This window comes from Dermacentor albipictus, chromosome 2 (assembly GCF_038994185.2).
Source record: "Dermacentor albipictus isolate Rhodes 1998 colony chromosome 2, USDA_Dalb.pri_finalv2, whole genome shotgun sequence".
NCBI lineage: Eukaryota > Metazoa > Arthropoda > Arachnida > Ixodida > Ixodidae > Dermacentor > Dermacentor albipictus.
In genome coordinates, this window is record NC_091822.1 from 155,641,398 (window position 1) to 155,661,992 (window position 20,595).

At 44.8% G+C, this 20,595-nt stretch overlaps 1 protein-coding gene across 2 annotated transcripts; it reads right to left on the reverse strand.

Moving 5' to 3' along the window:
* Positions 1-408: 408 nt before the first annotated feature.
* Positions 409-20,342, reverse strand: LOC135915493 (7SK snRNA methylphosphate capping enzyme-like). Of its 2 annotated transcripts, XM_065448594.1 has the most exons (5): positions 20,122-20,341; positions 18,403-19,876; positions 11,587-11,805; positions 8,669-8,795; positions 409-1,060 (listed from the first exon to the last, which is right to left on the reverse strand). In XM_065448594.1, the coding sequence occupies exons 2-5, from the start codon at positions 19,834-19,836 to the stop codon at positions 915-917; spliced, it is 1,926 nt and encodes a 641-aa protein (XP_065304666.1). In that variant the 5' UTR covers positions 19,837-19,876; positions 20,122-20,341; the 3' UTR covers positions 409-914. The 2 variants fall into 2 exon arrangements, with proteins under 2 accessions (XP_065304666.1, XP_065304665.1); XM_065448593.1 differs by having other exon boundaries at positions 18,403-20,342.
* Positions 20,343-20,595: the final 253 nt, after the last annotated feature.

Genomic DNA, 20,595 nt, shown 5'->3' on the forward strand with positions numbered 1-20,595 from the left:
CAGAGTTGTACTTTGTTTTATACAGGCACAAGCTTGTCCAGTAGACAGCTTTACATCTTCATTGTTCTCAGTTGCCTCCATGTATATGTCACATTGATGTATCAATACTGTGCAGGTTTTAATGTACTGCGCTGTACCTCATGTAGCACATTTGCACGCTGTTCGTAAAATACGGCAACAGCAGGACTTACAGCGATAACAGCAGCGTAAGCGCAACCAACGCAAGAAAGGCGACAAGATTAATGTAGTAGAGTTCATGTTGCCGCTCTTGGATCAACTGTGTTAAAACTAAGGTTATCTCTTTAAGTATGAACCAACTAGCCCAAGAACAAGATTAGTTAAAGCAGCACACAACTCCATCCAGAGGCATTTCTACACCTCTCCCGTAAAGTGACAAAAGCCCGCACCTTTTTATCTTTGAGTCATGTTTAATCAGTACAAGAGCTCATTCCATGACCTCCTCACTGGCACATGGTTTGCATTGCAAAACACTGCATTGGCTTTCTTCAGCCATGCATTCGAACGAGGAAAAAAAAAAAGTCACGATGAAATGACTCCCTCAATGAAAGAAAAAAAAAGAAGGAAAAAAAATCCCCAGAAGGAAACTCGAGAGAAGCAAACAGTTCATGGCGCTACATTATGTGCATGTGGAGAGAGTCTCGATGAGACGAGCTGAATCCCAGCAGGAAGCCAACACGGAACGATGGAAGAGGCACCAAACAAACAAAGAAAAAAAATTGTTTCGGGAGATTTAAAAAAAAAAAAAAAGTCCCACATCAGTGAAATGACAAGCACACTTGCAAGGCCTGTCCTGTGCACGCGATGCACCGGGAGAATAGTCTGATGCGTGTGTAGTGGAACAATCGCACAAGACAGAACAAGATCACACCACCCCCACACAAGGGCAGTCACTCCTACATTCCACTGGCTTCCGTTTTGTTGGACGCACAGCTTGTGTTGTTGTTGCTGCTGCTGGAGGCTGTTGCATCATTTCGGGGCTGGCTTTGAGACTCGTCAAGTGAGCCGGCTTTGGTGAATAAATAGAGGGGCCTCTGGAAACCTGCACCAAGTGTAAGTAAATACGATCAAGTACACACATGACAGATTCTTTTTTGTTTTAATTTTTAGTGTGCTCTCAAGGCCACAGCTGTTATAAAACATAGAAATGCATACATGAAAATACAGCAGAAACAAACAAATCAATCTTTAAGACTGTCGACCGCTCTCATGCTATAAATTATCGCCCACTTTCTCTGACCAGCATTCCTTCTAAACTTCTAGAACATATAATCTCATCCAATCTAATGTCTCACCTGGAATCTATCAACTTCTTTTACCCTCGCCAGCACGGCTTCAGAAAAACTATGTTCATGCGAGACCCAACTTGCTGAGTTCACCCATGACATTCTGCATTTCATGGACTTTCATTTGCAGATTGATGCCATTTCTTGGATTACTCGAAAGCATTCGACTGCATTTCCCACAATCGACTACTTCAAAAACTCGCATCTATCGGAACCCCAAATAGCTTGCTTACCTGGCTTGAACACTTCTGAAAAGGGCGCACACAGTTTACCTCTGCAAATAACCATATTTCATCTCTTAGCAGCATAACATCGGGTGTGCCAAAGGGTGCTGGTTTATCGCCTCTACTTTTCCTCATCTACATCAATGACTTACTTGCTAACATTAACAATAAATTACCTACGCCTTTTCATGTGTCCTACATCCCCTATTCCTATCAAAGGCTCGAATGACATCACTGCACTACAACAGGATCTCAATTCCATCGCAGTATGGTGTGAGAAATGGTTCATGCCGCTTAACCTTACTAAATGCAAAGCTCTGTCATTCACCCGCAACTACAGCTTAACAAGTCACACCTACACAATAAATTCAGCTCCTATCAATCATGCCCCGCCTTAAAAATATCTCTGCGTTCACATGACCTCGACACTATCATGGGCAACTGATATTGACACCATCTGTTCTAATTCTGCACCCTTGGATATTTAAAACAAAACCTGAAAGCCGGATCACCAGAAATCAAAAAGCTAGCATATCTAACATTCGTACGTCCGCAGTTAGAACATGCGTCATCTATCTGGCACCCTTCCCAATCGTATCTTACCTATGACATAGAAGCAATACAAAATCGCGCTGCTCGGTTTATAACTTCCAATTACTCTCGTGAAACCAGCATAACCGCACTAAAACACACACTTGAACTACCATCACTTGCTTCCCGCTGGATCATCTCTCGTCTCTGCTTGCTTCACACCTTTTATTACCACCCACATTCCAGGCATTCCCTATTAAATCGACCCTTACGTACATCCACTCGCTTAAGCCAAAGTCGTCCCATAGCAAGCATTAACACCCGATCATCTGCCATGAACACTTCATTCTTCCCCGATGCAATAACCCATTGGAACCATCTCCCAGAAGATATCGTGTCATGCACTGACCGTAAAACATCCGCGAAATGTTAAATAACCACATTGCTTAATTACCGATCCCACCTACCCTTACACACACGATATTCCCTTTTTTTCACAATTGTTCCTGGCTTGTTTTTGTTTATTGCTGTTTCTTTACTGTTCTGTACATTTGTTCTAACATTGTCGCAAGGATTAAAGCCCTCCCTTATGTAATGCCTCCAGGCTTTTAAGGTGAAAATAAATGAAATGAAATATTTCATGCACATCCTGGACTGATGATTTGTGCTATGGTGGAAAAAAAATTCTTGGTGGAAAAGTCTTCAATAGTGACAGCCGAACTGGAAAACTGGTAAGGAGGCTTCTGTGTGAGACTGAAATTTCAAACTTGTGATGATGGTTTATATATGAATACATATATTTGTGGGGGAAGAGGAGGCATAACTAGGAGCAATTGTGATATTACATTTCATAAAACAGTGAAAGGTGGAAGCACTTGTGCAAGAGGTGAAAGTTGTAAAGGTGTTTTAATTTTAGCGCTGAACTTAAGTTGAGCGGCTAGAAAGAATCCAACAAGGAGCACATGCACTAATACCAAATGACAACTAGAAAACCGATGCGAGCTTAAATAGAAAAGGACAAGTGAAAATCAAGCAAAAATGGAACCAAGTTTGGATTATCGAGAACGAAAATGCCAACTTGCTTTTTATTTTGCTGCATGAATGTGGGTTGTACTAATAATCGCACAACTCAGCCACATCCAACTTGAGAAGTCTGAAGTGATTGAATTTTCCCACAACCTCGTATTTTCAATTGACTCCGGCACACAGATAAACGGCATCATGTTAGATTTTTCGAAAGGCTTTTGATGCAGTTTCACATTCTTTACTCCTTTTCAAACTATCCTACCTTGGCCTGCCACAATGCATTCTTAAATGGCTAGAAGATTATCTGACAAACCGATACCAAAAGTAGTAATTAAAGGGTCATATTCAGGCTCAGTCTTAGTATCATCAGGCATCCCACAGGGGTCCATGCTTGGACCACTTTTGTTTATGGTTTATATTAATGATATAGGCTTAGACATTTTTGTATGCCGATTATATGCTGATGACTGATTTATAGGGACATTAACAGTCACGTAGGCACCGCTACCTTAGAGGCAGATCTCGACCAAATAGATTCGTGGTGATGTAAATGGCATATAACTTTAAATAATTCCAAGTGTTATCATATCATCCGGTTTTCTAGAAAGCGCGAAGCCATAGGAAACTACTACTATTTAAATGGTCAACAAATAGCAACTGAGAAATCAAAATACCTAGGAGTTATATTTTCCTCAAACCTAACTTGGAACAGCCATATAAGCTACGTAACCATATAAGCTAGGTGCATATACTTAACTTTTTGAGAAGAAACTTCAGGAAAGTATCGTGTGAAGTCAAAGAGGTTTTATATTTTTCTAATGTTTGCCCTGTCTTGGAATATGCTTCTGTAGTATGGGACTCTGAATCTGTAACTCTTGCTAATAAGTTAGAAGCTATCCAAAATAATGCAGCGCGGTTTGTAACTAAATGGTATCAGATTAACACTAGCATCACCACCCTAAAAAACATGCTCAATTGGGACACGCTTGGTATCCACCATATCGTATCTAGGTGTTCACTACTAGACCACATTGATCTGAACAATTCCGTCATCAATCGCCGCGTTTTCCTAAAACCACCTATTTACGTATCACAGAGACATGACCGTAACAGAAAAATACGCTAAATGTCTTGCCGGACAAAAGTACTTCAGTTGTTTTTCTTTTCCCGCAGCATTAAAGAATGGAACAAACTGCCTCAAGATGTGGGGTCGACAAATGACAAAACTTTTGTGTATATGCTAAGACAGCACGTCTGTGATAGTGCGTAGCACTTATCCTGACTTATACTATTATACTAAGTGGGCTCTTGGTGTATTTCTTGGCGTCTTCACCTTTCACCCATTATTCCTGTTTGTTCTGTAACACCCCCCTACAGCAATGCCTTCAGGCGATTTGTAGTAGTATCATAATAAATAAATAAGTAAATATACACCCATCATTATAAATGTACAGCATTAGTGACATGTCCATGTCAGCAAAAATACATCTTAGATTTAGTTCTTTACACAGAATAACTAGTTAATCCCGGGTTCATTACATCATGGTTCTTAAGTTCCACTCATTCTAGCCTCTAACGTTCAGTGCTAAATTACATTTCCAAAAGTCACGAATTAAGATGCAAAATGTCTCAAGGTTACATAATTTTATTTGAAGGAGCTGCAGACTCTTTTGAAAAATATTCGAGGCAGTAGAATGATACTTTGTGTTTTCCGTGGATCTTGATAATCATAGAGTAATTAATCTCTATTTAGTCTACAGTCAGTCATGTTGCATTTTCCTTTTTCGCAACAAAAACTGAATCAACAGCTCGAAGCACAAGCATAAAATAATTATTGCTGCATGCATTACAAGGAAGGAAAAAAGTATTGTTACACAGTTGCTGATGAAATGAGGCATGGCAAAAATACCGTCAAACAAGGTAGTGCTTATAGCAAAATAGTTATCTGCACTGAAGTCACACTGAGTATGGAAGGTGTTCGATTTACACACGGCTTACCGTAAGCATTTTTTTTTGGCCCTTGCAACCGTTGGACTGAACTGGCAAAAACAAGTTGTGCACAGAAATGGGTGTGACGTGACTGAAGAGCATTTTAATCTAAACGAGTCGTATGTGCTCTTGCCTCACACTGTTTTACAAAACATTTTCATAATTGCTTTCCGTGTACCAGCCCCATTCCACCTGTAACCCACATTTCACCTCACATTGACCACCGTCACTAAGTTGGAATTCTGCAGTGTACTAAACCCTGTAGGACAGGGTCTTTGATTCCCAGGACTTTAAAAGAATGGAGCCATGTTGCTGGTGCGGTTGTTGCAATCAAAGACGGCAAACAATGTCGCACACCCATTGCTGACATCAACCCAACCTTCACATGATCTAACATCACCCTTTGCTGCATTTCTTATCCTTCACATGTTGTTACCCACTCCTCTCTGTAACAACATTAGTCTCGATGGTACAACGAAATAAGTTGAACTCAGCCAAACTGTGACTTTGCAAGTTTGTGGCTGTCACACCTGCATGTCCAGTTCAATTTTCGAGAATTTTAAAGTGCCATTCAGATGTCACAACGTGGCTGCATACCATGCCGTAGCGTGGGGCTCGCCCATTCTTATCCATGCAGAACAGCAAACTCGCCTCACGGTTAACGATTAAAGCTGACCACCTGAGTTGCGATTTCGTAATGTTGGGCTTCTGCTCAATTCTATGCCACACATATCATCCACCATTCACGACTGGCTGATCCCACTGATAACAAGATGACAGTACTGCAAATGTGACCTCCACACCAAGTACACAAGCGACCTTGCGTATCACACCAGCCAGAATTCAGCAGCTGCACCAAGGAGCCAAACCCACAACCTTGAGCTCAGCAGCAGGAAAAAAAAAAACACGAACGATTACAACCCTCCCTAACGCGAAATTTGAGCGTAGCTCTATACGTGCTTTCATTTCACAATATATTGGCCCGTGGGGACGATCTGTCTCATTTGGCAAGTTCCAAACAGAGGGAAGTGTGGCGCGACTGCTTTGCTAATCAAGAAATCGAGAGAGGCAGTGCGTGAACGCAATCCCCAGCAGTAGCCACAGACAGACCTCTGCTCAGGCAGCGCCTTGCAGAGGTGAGCCAGCACACCGAAGGCACCCTGACGACGTGAACTACCCTGGCGCCATTTTGTAGCCATCATCACCATATTTCGTCTTGCACAGTATTACTCTTCTCACACTCCCGCCATACTCGCCCCTGCTTTCCACCTTATGCTTCCTCTGCACCCTCATCCTATGCATTTCTCCTCGTGCTAGCTTCGCTCTCGCAGTCTTTCATCTTTCGCTGTACTCGTTCGCTCGGTTGCGAAGTACGACACTCGACGATGCTCGCTGCAAGACCAACTCTGCGCTCTAAAAAAAAAAAAAAAACACAGTGGGGGACCCCAGATTAATTTTGGACACCTGGGGCCCTTTAACATGCAGGGGCAGAGTCAGGGGGGGCTGTGCCCCTGCGATACAATTGCGCGGCCATAAAAAAAAAAATGCAAACATACCACAAAGCTGATGTTTTCAGATGTCATCGCCAGGAGAAATCTGTTCTATGCAGTCCGCATGAAATAGTGCGGCATCACCAGCTGAGCAAAACTCAACACACTATTGCGCCTCTCAGTGGTATCTCAGGCCCAACAGCATCAAAAGAAACAACTGATCTCAATAATAACAACAAGACAATGCTGATATTAGGCCTCAGCTTGAGATGAGACATAGTGATGGCTGATTTTACTACTTATTTTTTGCTCTCATGGCAAAAAGCTAATTGCAAGAGCTAATGCAGTTCGAAGCAGCCCGACCACGGAGGACTGGTTGCTGCCATGTCACTGCGCAATTATGCCATTTCCGGAAGTAGTTGCCACAAGGATTTTTGGGCAATAAGCGAAGTGAGTGATTGCCATCCATGTCGGCGAAACCCGTCGCCATAGCTCGAAAATCGCATGTGGTTGGGCCTTAACAACAGAGGACATGCTGTTTTCAGTTGTCGAGAAACTAGCAAGCCTCAAAGCTGGCTATTCTAAATCACAAAATACCTGTTCCAGGGATGCGAAACAGGTGCTCCAATTTATTGCAAAAAAAATAAGCGTCACTGTTGAACTGCTATGTGGAACAATGGTGTACGTTGTTGCAAATTTTGCAAGCATGTTACCAGAAATTACTTTTTGTTGCAGCTTTATGGCAAATGAACATGCTTCGGGCAGTTGTAGTCTCTGACAATTCCACAACTAGAACATGTTATTCAAGTACTATTCAATTTGACTCATTGTTTAAATATGGCGAATACAGTCGAACCCAGATATATCAAACCCGGATATAACAAATTATGGCACATAATGAACAGCTGTAAATTCCCCTTGAAAGTTTTTATATAAAATTTTTATTTTATATATCGAGTTATTGATATACCAAACTATTTTGCTATCCCCTTCCAAGTTCAGTATATCCAGGTTTGACTGTAAGTATCACATAATGAGCTCATAACTGATAGAATTTCTTGTCCGCCATCGCAAATAGTGTGATGCCACAGACGCACGACTTATTTTTACAACAGTTTTCAGAAAATTTCTCCCATCTATCATGAAAAAGAAAACTGAAGGGCCACTTAGTTATTCCTACGTTCCAATGTTCAATAATTCCAATGCTAAAGCATTGCAACCATTGCACGCGCGATGCCAATGCACTTGCAGTCATTGAAGAACATGACCGAATTGTTTGGACGCATAAGTGGAGTCTTTGTTTATGTACCTGGCTTACTTGCAGGTTCGTAGCCTTTTCGGACCATTGTGTGGTCATGCCACTGCTGGCCTTCATTACCTTCGCCAACAGTTGTGGGTTTGTAGCCTTTTTTGGACCTTGGCATGGTCACACCAGCAAGCGGCCTTGACACCAAAGGTGGTGGGTTCGACTCACAGCAATTTTCGTGGGTTTGTAGCCTTTTCGGGCCATGTCGTGGTCATGCCAGTGTCAGCCTTAACACCAAAAGTGGTGGGGTCGACATCCACTAATGTTCGTGGGTTCGTAGCCTTTTCAGACCATGACGAGTTATGCCAACACAGGCATTAATGGCCTTCACCAATGGTGGCGGGTTTGCAGCCTTTTCGGACCTTGGCACGGTCACGCCGGTGTCGGCCTTAACACCAAAGCTGGTGGGGTTTGACTCACGCCAATGTTAGCGAGTTCGTAGCTTTTCAAACTGTGGTGTGGTCATGCCAACACCGGCCTTAATTACCTTCGCCAATGGTGGTGGGTTCGTAGCCTCTTCAGGCCTTGGCGTGGTCATGCCAATGCCGGCCTTAACACCAAAGGTGATGGGTACGACTCGCACCAATGGTCGTGGGTTCGTAGCCTTATCGGACCCTGACGTGGTCACGCTAACGCCGGATTTTCTGCTGCATGGGGCACATAACGCTTTCGCATTAACACATGGTGAATCTAACAACTGCGTGCAGTAAAAGCACTCATGCCTCCAAATGCAGCCAAGCTGCTCTACGAACTGTAGCTGAGTAAAAAAGAAACAGAGTTAACGTTCAAAGCACCCACCTTTAGAAGCATGGGAAGGCGTGGCGACAAGTTCACACTTTGCAAAGCCGACTTCTGGTGAAAGCAGGTACTCGTTAAACTGTTCCGGCCGAAGGGTAATTGCATGGAAGTGTTTATATGTAGTCTCCTGCAAAGAAAGCTTTGCGTCAGTACAATCCTTCTCTGGATAGGCAACAGTGGGGAAAGAGACAAAGCTCAACAAGACTGTCAAAGTGCAATAATGCCTAGTTTTCACAAAGCTTTAATGCACTTCATGCATTCAAACACAATGATGTGAGCAAGATGTCAAGTTGCAAAAAACTTGGATGTTCCTGCAGAAGCACAAGAACTAGCTGGCCAGAGCCAGAGGGCACTGTGGTGGTAAAGCCTACAGGAGAAACAAGTACGTATGATGGCCCAGCCAGCGTAGGAATGATAGGGTAGTAGTACAAAATGTGGTGCAGTACAGTAAACAGCCTTGCGACTTTGCAAACTGATCATTTTGAACAAAATATTGCATTACAATCTCAATAACCGAATGATTATAGAAATATGCAATGACTTGCTGCATTGTCTTTAGAAAGTTATGACTATGTGGAAATTTGATAAGATATAACATAATGCCACAGGAATATTTGAAGCCACAAGCACACACACGAACATATCCATCTACTAACTGCTCATCTAGACAGCGATAATGTAGTTATGTCATTTGCTCAATTCTATAGCTGGCTGATCCCACTAATGCAGGCTGAGTGTCGCTCTGACCACTGAAGATGTGTGAAAAGGAATAGTATCGGAAAAGAAATTGTGAAAAAAAAAATCGAGGTCCCGTTGCAGTCTCTCCTCAGCCCCTGTAAGCGCCAGAGTTGCCTTTAGTAATTTCGTTAGAAACTATATGGTCTAGGGCTATCAAGGGCCATCAGCTTTGAGAACACACCACTCCAAAAGATCCACAAGCCTTCAAGGGATGCACCGGAAAATCTGCACACGCGTTAACAAAATGATTACCATACAGTTACCATCACTTGTCTGTCTATGTCTTCGCAATTTAGTCAAAGCTAAGCACCTGCACCATCTGAGCAGTGTCTCAGCATGTTCGCGCTGGCTTCGCTTACCACTGCAACGCTTATCTGTGTCTCGTGCACATAAATGCTGTGTGCACATGGCCATACTGTGTATACTGCTGAGGCGTGGATAAGCCTTCTCACCCAGTCTGTTGGATCAGCAGTGCCTATTCACATCATCTAAGTGCAAGCTCACTCAAAGCATGCCCTTTAGCTGGTATCCCAAGCAGCACTAAAAACACAAGGACAGACATAAGAAAAACTACATACAACACTAGTCTAGCATCATGTGTTGTCTTTTGTATGTGTGTGCTTGTATATATTTTTTAGTGCTATTCAGGATCCCAGTTATGACAGACCAGCTAGCCTACACTACTGCCTTGGTCCTTATATTTTTGCCATCTGTCTGCACTACCCAAGGAAGGTACTGCCTTCCCCAACGCTGCCTTAAACAAGTCAGCGTATGCCCTGTTTACTGCATGTTGTGTTCCACTTTTAGGTGGACAACTATGCTTAAGAATTAAATAAATGAGGTTTTTTAGCGCACGAAAAGGGACGAAAGACAGTGGCAAGATGCGGACAGAGCGCTAACTTCCATCAAGTGTTTTATTCCACGAAGCGGTACACATATATATAGGTAAAACAATTGTTGGAAGTTAGTGCTGTGTCCGCGTCTTGCCTCTGTCTTTCGTTTCTTTTCGTGCGCTAAAAAACCTCAGTTATGGAATACCAACACGCCCGAACCTACGCTGTTTCAAATTAAATAAAGACCTGAACAGAATTAGGTTTGCCAACAACCATCGCCTGCAAGCAAAAGAATTATGGGACTATTTTAATATGCATATTAACTACGTGATTAACAATGCCAACCGCATTCTTGCTTTTTTTGCGCCAAAGTTCTTTAGCGCTTGTTTCGTTAAAACTGCTTCTTTATAAAATATTGGTCAGATAAAAAATAGAGTACGCTTCTTCAATCTGGGACCCTCACTCTTCTACACTTGTATCTGCACTTGAAGTCATCCAGAACCATTCAGGGTACATATTCTGCGACGATCACTTTTGGCAATACTAACGCCTTTGTGTGACATAGTGCTCAACCAGCCAATCGGCTCACCTGATTTTGCTCAACCAGGCAATCATCATGCGCCTGACAGACAAGGCGATAATATCCCCAGAAGTGATTGTCGCATAATATGTCCCAAGCTTGGTTCATTATTGCCAACTATTCTCATGTTACTGCAATGAAGTCTTCTCTTGACCTCCCTATCCTTTCCGACAGGCCAACACCAGCCCACTTAAGTCTTTTTCAAGAGATCTTCTTTACCGACCCTGAGCTTAAGCATATTTTGTTCTTTCTCTGTTCTCAAGTTTCATCTCGTGTCGACCATCCCTTAAAAGTTCAATGCCATGTTACCAGACTAACTTCAGTTCTGGATGGCACCAGCTGAACAAACAGATGAGAGAGGATATATTGTGATGACGATGATGACCTTAATTAAGGCAGTGGCAGCTACCCACCCGCAAGGATATTTGCCAATAGTTGGATGGCTTTTGCAAATGTATTTAGAGGAGTGAACCCAAAAGTGACATTAATTATAAATAAATGAAAGCCAGGAGAGTAGATATATCCCGCGACTGAGCAGTAAGCCTGAATGAACACAATAGTAAAAAATATTTAAGAAGAGAAGAGACAAAAGGCAATCAGATGAAGAGCGGCATTCACAAATGAATTCCATCATGGTGATGCATACATCTTTGAGAGCAGGAAAGGAGAGTTCAAGGCCAGGCCCAGTTCTCGCAGTAGAATTCGTGTAAAGCTTTTTTTTTTTTGTCAGGAAGAAGAGTGGAAAATCGGGAAGCAGAGACACCAACCGTGAGCTTCTTCTTCTTGCCATAGGAGTGAAAGGGCTGTGCCTCGAGGAGCATGCGCCCGCCAGGCCGCAGCTGCCGGTGCATGCGCTTGAACAGGAACCGCACCCCGTCGTCGCCCCAGTTCAGATGCACCCACTTGGTCAGGCTCAGGCAGAGAATCATGTCAAACTCCTCCTGCTGTGCTTCCAGCTGGGAATCACTGTCCAGTATGTAGTTGCCCTGCGCATGGACAAAAACAACTCTCGCTCAAGTGCCGATGTCTAACTGGGATACGTAAGAACGCAATTACAGTGGCACTGCAGTGGCACATACTGCACACACAAAAAATAGACGCATGCAAACATAAAAGCTGGCCAGGCAAGCACATACAAAAACAGTTGCAGTCACTGAAGTATCTTTGCAGAGGCATTTATCTCACGCCACCCCTCCAATACTAGAGCAACGCCAATAAAAAAATAAAGCAATGACAGAAAACAATTTGTTTTGCATCATTTGTGGCTGCTCTCTGAAGAACAGATGCTCAAGTGACAGGTGCAGCTGTTTGGTAGTCTAACCTTTACAGCAGGAACTTGGATGAGGATAAAATACTGCACTTTTGTTCCTTGCAAGTGCGCCGCGCGCGCGCACACACACACACACACACACACACACACACACACACACACACACAAAGGAAGAACACCACTCTTCCATGCCTCGGAAAATTTGAAAAAGGAAAGAATATCAGTGGGCTTTCTTTTTCTTATTTCGAGATGGTAATGATAGCAACAAATAAAAGAGAGAGAGAAAGCAGAAGTATGTATGCAGCCTGTGCGTAAACTGCCTTATCAACAATGAACTGTCAAAAATCTGAATGTGCCAGCAAAACAAAGCTAGACAAACATGAAAAACCAAGAACACCGCTTCTGTGTGCATGTAACCTAAAATACTAGAGGAAGGTATAACCAATTACAATCCTTTCAAATATGAACTCAATAATGTTGGCTGATTGTGCTGCGGATAAATAAACAGGTAATGCAGCCCCTTGCAGAAAAAATTTCAGGCCCGATTTCCTGCCCTGACCACTTTTGCAACAAGTACAGGCAAACTTATTGCCATCACTGCTTTAGGGACAAAATGGCTCCCACAGCAAATAGAATATGATCCAGCACTAGGAACATGCACTTAACATTCTGTTATCAAATGTCACAGAAGCAAGACATAAAGGCCCAATACTTATTTTTATGCGTAAATATACGTCTGATTCATGCATTTGCCCCTTCCTGCCAAGGATGGTGAAGAAATGCTTCAACTATAGTGGCTTTGTTACTGGTAAGTAATCCTCTGAACAGTGGACCCCATTGTACAAACAAGTACCTAATGCTTTCTTTTCATAAACATTGCATATAAGTGAGCTTATTCTTAGAAAGTGTGAGATATTTACCACCGACAAAAGACAACATCCCTTTACTGCAACAAAAGAGCCAAAATAATGCGCATCACTGAACAACCCTAAGGCCACACTAACCTAGAACACTTAGCTGAATTGAATTTGTTGGAGGAGTGATTATATCCCCCCACCACAGCTTAACAAGGTGAGACAGATGCCCAAGAGATGCCAGTGAGCTGCTAAGAGAAGCCCACAAGCACTATGCCTCACCTCTACAGTGAGAAAAAGATACAATACGAGAAGCCACAGCACAATAGAATGAGCGTTTAGTGTTGGTGCTGGGCTCCTAAGGCCAACTGTGAGCCAGATAAGAAGCCTCACAACAAGGTGTGTCCCTGGCAATCAGCCAACGTGCCCTTTCATGCGAATCCATGCTACCAGGCATACTGTTCTGTCGTCTACGTAAGCAAAAATTTTGCCTGTGCACTTCAGACAATTCTAAACTACCAAGAGATTTTGTTTCAAGCACTATGAATAGCAAAGAAATGCCCTCAAGTACTCTTGAAATATTTTTGTGGCCTTTGTGTCTGAGGGTGCAGATGCAGCATCAAACAAGAATAGCTGAACAGAATTGAGAGAAAGCTTGCAGCATTTTAAGTGTTGGCTTAATTGAGAATAATGTCTTTAAATTCACCTTAATACACTATATAGAACAGACACCTCAAAGGGGACTTGAGGCAAAGGCCACGTAAGAAGTTTAGAGAGTTTCAAAAGGCAGGCAGCATCCTGTCCAATATAATTACCCTGGACTCCAGTATCAGTCAAATGAAAGCTGATTTCCAGCCGTTACTTTTGCGCGTGTCCCAACACAAATGAGAACTGCACTCTGCTAAAACATGTCACAGTGACAGCCACCACCACTGTGACAGCCACTACTGCAAACTTCACATCTATCCTGTCAGTGCCAGAACATGTTGACTGGTGTCAACTTCAAACCAAAGAAGTTGCCAAAATATTTGCCTTAGATGGCAATCACCCAACCAAGAGCCAGCTAAATGCCTCTGTAATGGGACCGGAGAATTTAGCTTTGTCGGGGAAATGTGTAGTATTTTCTGTTGCGATTTTTAAACTGGTTTGCAGGAAAATTTATTGCAGTGCTTTCTCATTTACAAATCTGAACAGCGATAACTTGATCAAGTTTGCTAGTATTGTAAATAATGCACCACTCTTGAAAACGTAACCTATTCTTGAAACAAGGATGCAAAAGGGGTGAGGCCAAGATGCCCTTATGCCAGCTTTTGCGGCATGAAATGGCTACTACTACTATTAAGTGTAGTGAGCACCCTGAAGCATACAGAAAAATAATACACTTTATTCCATTCATGGCTGCAACATTTTGAAGGGGTCTTATGAACAATTATACTCTCGTTTGCATGATTAAAGCTTAAAAAGGTTGCATCTACTTCAGACAGACATTATACAGATATGCCTACCTAATCTTGTTACATTCATGGACATATGTATGCGTACATGGCACACATATGCACACACAAAGAAAATAAATGTGTTACATTCCGAAAGAACAGAAACTGCGCTATACAGGAAGATCAAGTTTCGAATTCTATCCAAGTAATATAACAAAAATGAAGCCCCATCTATGAGCTGCATTTCCAATTGATTGGGACAAAAAGTGTGGTCTTCGTAAACCATTTCCATCATAAACCTAAAATATGCAGTAGTGAACAAAAATGTATATTTTTTCTTCTGCTTGTTGATTTCTTCGATATAGCATGGCTAAATATTTCACTGGGCTGACCTCTACAGTTACCATTAAAATTTCTCTCACCAGTATACATGTATTTACACATGTACACATACAAGGTTTCCTTGCAATATGTCCTTGGAATATGCAAGTTGTATGCACAATGGGGCAGCTATACAGCGTGAGAAATGTAACATGGTAGTGTGTGCAGCAGGCAGATGGCTATAGTCTGGCACAGCACATCAACTTTCTGATAAGCTCACAAGGGCCCAAAATGCAAAATATATTCTTGTTCACCAATCTACATAGTCTGCAGAGTTCTAATGCATACTCGAATGGATTATTAATTTCATCCCTTCCTCTAAAGTGAAAAAAAAAAACAAGGTATTTCTAGTGTGTTCTTGGTATGGCGTACTTGACACCACAGAATTCATTTTATAGTGGGTGATAATTGTGCTGTTAACGCCCCTCAGAACGTGTCTGGCGTGATTGGTGAAGGAAATAGAAGCACCACGATACTTGAGATAGGAACAGCCATAATGATGGCATGGCTTATTGCAAGGGCAAGTGAAGAATTATCCTCACTCCCATCTTCGAAAAAAAAAAAAAAATTATCTTTGCCACTTTATCCATGTCAGGTCCATGTCGGGTCACTGTCTCTCCAGTCGCTGCTGTGCAAGTTCAGACACATCTGGTCAGTTCAATCCTGACTGTGAGGCGAGAAACAATAACTCTTCAGCTATCATCTGCGCCAAAGAGGAACAGCTTGAAGTGATTCGTCTTCTGCGTTTTGAAGGCGAGCTTTGTGCCATACAAGACAATGGACAAAATGTCGACAAAGAGGACATTGAAGAATGCCTCCAATGGACCAAACTGCTGAGAAACTTTTCTTTTCACCATTGGAGATGGCCTAGCAGAAAAGCAAAAAGAGTGCCACTGAAGCTTTTTTGGAGACAAAGATAGCAGACTGGTTGGCATTCACCGCATAAACCAACTTCTGAAAAGTGTGCAGTATAGCCTACAACAGTTTTAACAGCACAACACTTTCCAGACTCTAGGCCTGTCTTCAGGCCAGATACAGCGAGTTGAACAAAGAGGACCGAGTTCTTCCTAGTTATACACACTATATAACATGCCTGGTCAAGTGAGGCAGCCATTGCTTGTTGTACAACAGTCAAAACTAAAACGATGTAGCCTGTCCAAACTTGCACAGCACTGACTGGAGCTATTCAACCCTCCCCCCCCCCCCACTTTTTTTGGAAAATGCTGATAAGAGAGTGTGGAGAACAGAATATTTTTTTTTCCAGGCAACCTTTTGTCACGCTTGTTTGACACAATCTTGGGATAGCTGGTGCTCTTTAGACCTATCTGCTCGTGTCTTGTTTCCTCGCCAAAAAAAAAAAAAGTAGCTTAGGTATCGTGCAGCGTAATATGGGCAGCGTCGCTCAAAAATTGTAATGGTAATGCATTCAACATGGAACAACTTAGCAACAGTAAGTTAATTTGGAGTATACATATTTTTTAAAGGTTCCATTTACCCTTGCTCAGAAGACTGGTTATTAAATATAAACCTCATGTAAGCAATTTTGGCAGACGACAGCGACAAGCAACGTGATAGGGATAACTGTCACCACCACTCATCGCCTTGAAGTTGAACCCCACACGAGCAACAGCTCTTCCAAGTTGTCAGTATGAGGGTAGCAAATATGGCCCAGAGCATATGCGACACATGCTCTAATAATTTAGGTTGATTTGTTTTGCTGTACAGAGTAGCATAAACATTACTCGAAGTATTTTTGTGGCTGTTTTTTATCCTCAGCACATATAAAAATTCGGTTGCTTGCTCGTTCCGTGCGACAACCAGTAAGTATGCCACTGATGTAAATCCTGTTCGGGCTTCGAGCTATTGGCTCATCATCATTATCATCAGCCTGGTTACGCCCACTGCAGGGCAAAGGCCTCTCCCATACTTCAACAACCACAGTCATGTACTAAGTGTGGCCATGCCGTCCCTGCAAACTTTTTAATCTCCTCCGCCTACCTAACTTTCTGCCGCCCCCTGCTACGCTTCCCTTCCCTTGGAATCCAGTCCGTAACCCTTAATGACCATCGGTTATCTTCCCTCCTCATTACATGTCCTGCCCATGCCCATTTCTTTTTCTTCATTTCAACTAAGATATCATTAACTCGCGTTTGTTCCCTCACCCAATCTGCTTTTTTCTTATCCCTTAACGTTACACCTATCATTCTTCTTTCCATAGCTCGTTGCGTCGTCCTCAATTTGAGTAGAACCCTTTTCGTAAGCCTCCAGGTTTCTGCCCCGTAGGTGAGTACTGGTAAGACACAGCTATTATACGCTTTTCTCTTGAGGCATAATGGCAACCTGCTGTTCGTGATCTGAGAATGCCTGCCAAATGCACCCCAGCCCATTCTTATCCTTCCGATTATTTCCGCCTCATGATCCGGATCCGCCGTCACTACCTGCCCTAAGTAGATGTATTCCCTTACCACTTCCAGTGCCTCGCTACCTATTGTAAATTGCTGTTCTCTTCCGAGACTGTTAATCATTACTTTAGTTTTCAGCAGATTAATTTTTAGATCCACTCTTCTGCTTTTCCTCTCCAGGTCAGTGAGCATGCATTGCAATTGGTCTCCCGAGTTACTAAGCAAGGCAATATCATCAGCGAATCGCAAGTTACTAAGGTATTCTCCATTAACTTTTATCCCCAATTCTTCCCAATCCAGGTCTCTGAATACCTCCTGTAAACAGGCTGTGAATAGCATAGGAGAGATCGTATCTCCCTGCCTGACGCCTTTCTTTATTGCGATTTTGTTGCTTTCTTAATAGAGGACTACGGTGGCTGTGGGAGCTGCTATAGATATCTTTCAGTATTTTTACATACGGCTCGTCTACACCCTGATTCCGCAATGCCTCCATGACTGCTGAGGTTTCGACAGAATCAAACGCTTTCTCGTTATTGGCTAGTTGCTTGTAACACTTCTGCGCGACCTGCAGGTAATTTCAGATTTCTAAAATCGAGCAATCGAGCAACAAGAACAAGCGATTTGGTCTCGCAGCAGTCCTTATTGTCACTCGAAGCCAGAACTCGTCACTGTCATGTACAAAATTGCTTGCATGGAGTTAATACTATAATCTAGAAAAAAAATTAATAAAAGCCAAAGTTCCCGTTTTCAGTTAACACACCCAAAGTGCAATGCCACTACATTAGTCCAATGCCATCGATTGTAAGGTACTTTTGTCCGCTTGGGTCATTTTAGAAAACATTATAATTTGATGTTTTGTTGCTTTCAAGTCTGTGCAATCTTGTTCCTGTGTTCCTAGGGCAATATAATTTCCGTTTACCAATAAACGAACTAGCACCGAAGTATCCTAGCCGAACATCATGAGGTACAAGCTTAAGCCGGGTTACTTCAGCCTTGCCAAGAGTTAAGACAGTGTTTACATGGCCGCTCCAGCCCACCCTACCAAGCTCATGGCAAACCGTTCGTTACATTTGCAGTGAAGGCAGTGGGTTGTGCCAATCCTTGCGCAGAGACTATGCTCACACTGAAGTCCTCTCAAGCAGCTTGGCTAGTGGAAGTTGACACGAACAGACAATGGCATCAGTTCGCAGTTAACCTTGTATTCCAGGACTACAGGCGCGTGTCAAAAGTCGGCGCTCACCTCGACGAAGAATACGTTGTTGGGGAAGGCCACGGACTCGGCCTGCCGGCCGGGCAACGCCGCCGCCGCGATGGGACCGTGACAGATGGCCATGGACACCGGGAACCGCATCTCGCCGGCCAGCGCCGCGGTCAGGTAGTGGCGCACGTTGCGGCGCGCCGCGCGGATCAGGCCGCCGTCGATGTCCAGTCCGATCACCTTGCGCGGCGCGTAGTCGCGCGCCAGCGACAGCGTCAGGTGGCCCACGTTGCAGCCGATGTCGAGCACGTCCAGGCCGCAGAACCACTCCTTCTTCATCGCCTTGAGCCGCGGGTCCTCCTGGCCGCCGCCGTTCCGGTAGCCGTAGTACCTGTTGTAGTTGCCGTACTGGAAGTGCGCGTCCTTCGGCCTGAAGTGAACCTGCTTGGCGCTGGCCGCCGGACGGGACGACGCGGCGGCGGCGGAGGCCGCGCCGCCGCTGCCGGTCGAACGTCGCGACTCGGCCGACGACTTGCGCCGCGAGAACTTGACGGGCGAACCCTGAGGCACGACGGGGGAGACGATCTTGTCGGCGGGGCAGGGAGCTGCCGAGGACGACGAAGAGGCGGAAGCAGCGGACGACGCGAGCGGGCCTGTGGCGCTCCCAGACGTCTTCCGGGAGGTCGTCGGCGTCGCCGCGGTGACGGCCGGAGAGGGCGTCGTCGTTGACGCTGCGGCTGGCGCCGCTGCGTCGGCAGCGGGGGCGGGACCATCTACGAGGTCGCCCGCCGAAGAGGACGCGGCGGCCGAGGCGTCTGCAGCTGCATCTGAAGCAGCTGTGGCGGCAGGAGTCGCGTTAGTGCCGTCAGCGGTACCGGAGTCGTCCTCACTTCTGGACTTGCGCTTGTACCGGCGCTTTCGTCTGCGCGACCCGGGGGAGATGAGCTTGAACTCGATGTCTTCTCCCGTGTTCAGGTTCAGCGGGTCGTTGATGTTGGGCGGGATGAGGACCTCCACCTGAGTCCTGTGGCGCGGGGTTGGCACCGGAGACGACTTGGGCGTCACGGCGTTCGCGCGCTTGTTCACTTCGTCGTTCTCGAAGCTGGCCAGGTTGAGCGGGTCGTTGATGTTGCCGCCCAGCAGGAACTTGGTCGGCGGCGTGAACAGGTCGCGCCGTCGCCTCTTGAACAGGTGCTTGTGTTCGGCCAAGGAGCCAAATGACTGGCGGCGTTTACCGAACGTGCCCTTGCCCGACGGCGCGGGTGGCTTGTTCTGGTTGCTTGCGGGCTCCTCTCGGGTAGCCGTGAGCTTTCTGAGCCCGCCGGACTCGGCCGCGGCCCCGTTGGCGGGCTTCAGCGTCTTCGGCCGATGATCGACGCTCGCCGAACGACAGATCGTCCGCTGGAACACGGCCGTCGATCCCCTCTTGGACGACATGTCCACGTGAATTCCCGGTACGGCCACCGCCGTCTCCATGCTTTCTGCCGATTTTCGTCGGGCACTACGTGATATGCGCCTGTTGAGGAGGGAGGGGAAGACAAAAATCAAATTACGTTGTCGCAACGTTGAGCAGCCGTCGCGCCCAGCAGTCCCACGTGGTGTTGTTTACACGCTACGCGCGCTAGGAGCGAGGGTACACACGGACGCCATCTTGCTCCAAGGCGCCTACGGCGCTACGGCCTGGCGAACCGCGCTGGACGGGCGCGGCATGCTTTCGCCGAGCGCAGTAGCTCAAAGATGACCGTAGGCGATCAGTTTTACCTGAGAAGGGCTTCGCCGTAGCTGAAACTAGTCAGCACCGAGCCAAATAACGCTTCGAAGGGTCCCCGAAGTGAATGCCTAGTAACAAGCTTGCCAGCTCCTGCATAACTGCAAATGGCAGCGCGCTCTCCGATTTTGCCGTCGCGAGATTGGCTGCCGGTCGCGCCGCCTGTCGTCGACCTAATTGAGAAATATCAGCTCAATGATTGCTTGAAGAGTGTTTTGCACAGCGTAGACTCATATACTAAATACACAAGCCTTCGGTTTGCCCCGAAAACAAATGCGTTAACTTTACTGTCAACGCCAGTCGACTTCCGCTTTTGCGTCACGATAAAGGGCGCGATTTACAAGCGAGCGCAAAAAACATAATAAAAGTGCATATTCTTTAGATTTCGACAAATCAATTGATTGTATAGTTTTCTTAATGACCTATTACAATGCCCGGTTGTCATTTCACTGAAAGAATTCATTTCA

Bases quoted from the DNA above. Each gene is read 5' to 3' on its own strand.
- LOC135915493 (XM_065448593.1), bottom strand. From the start codon at position 19,836: ATGGAGACGGCGGTGGCCGTACCGGGAATTCACGTGGACATGTCGTCC. The intron at 8,796-11,586 runs GTTGGTGTCTCT...CTTTCTTTGCAG, and splicing joins GCAAGAAGAAGAAGCTCACG to GAGACTACATATAAACACTT. The intron at 1,061-8,668 runs GTGGGTGCTTTG...CACTTGGTGCAG, and splicing joins GCCTTCCCATGCTTCTAAAG to GTTTCCAGAGGCCCCTCTAT.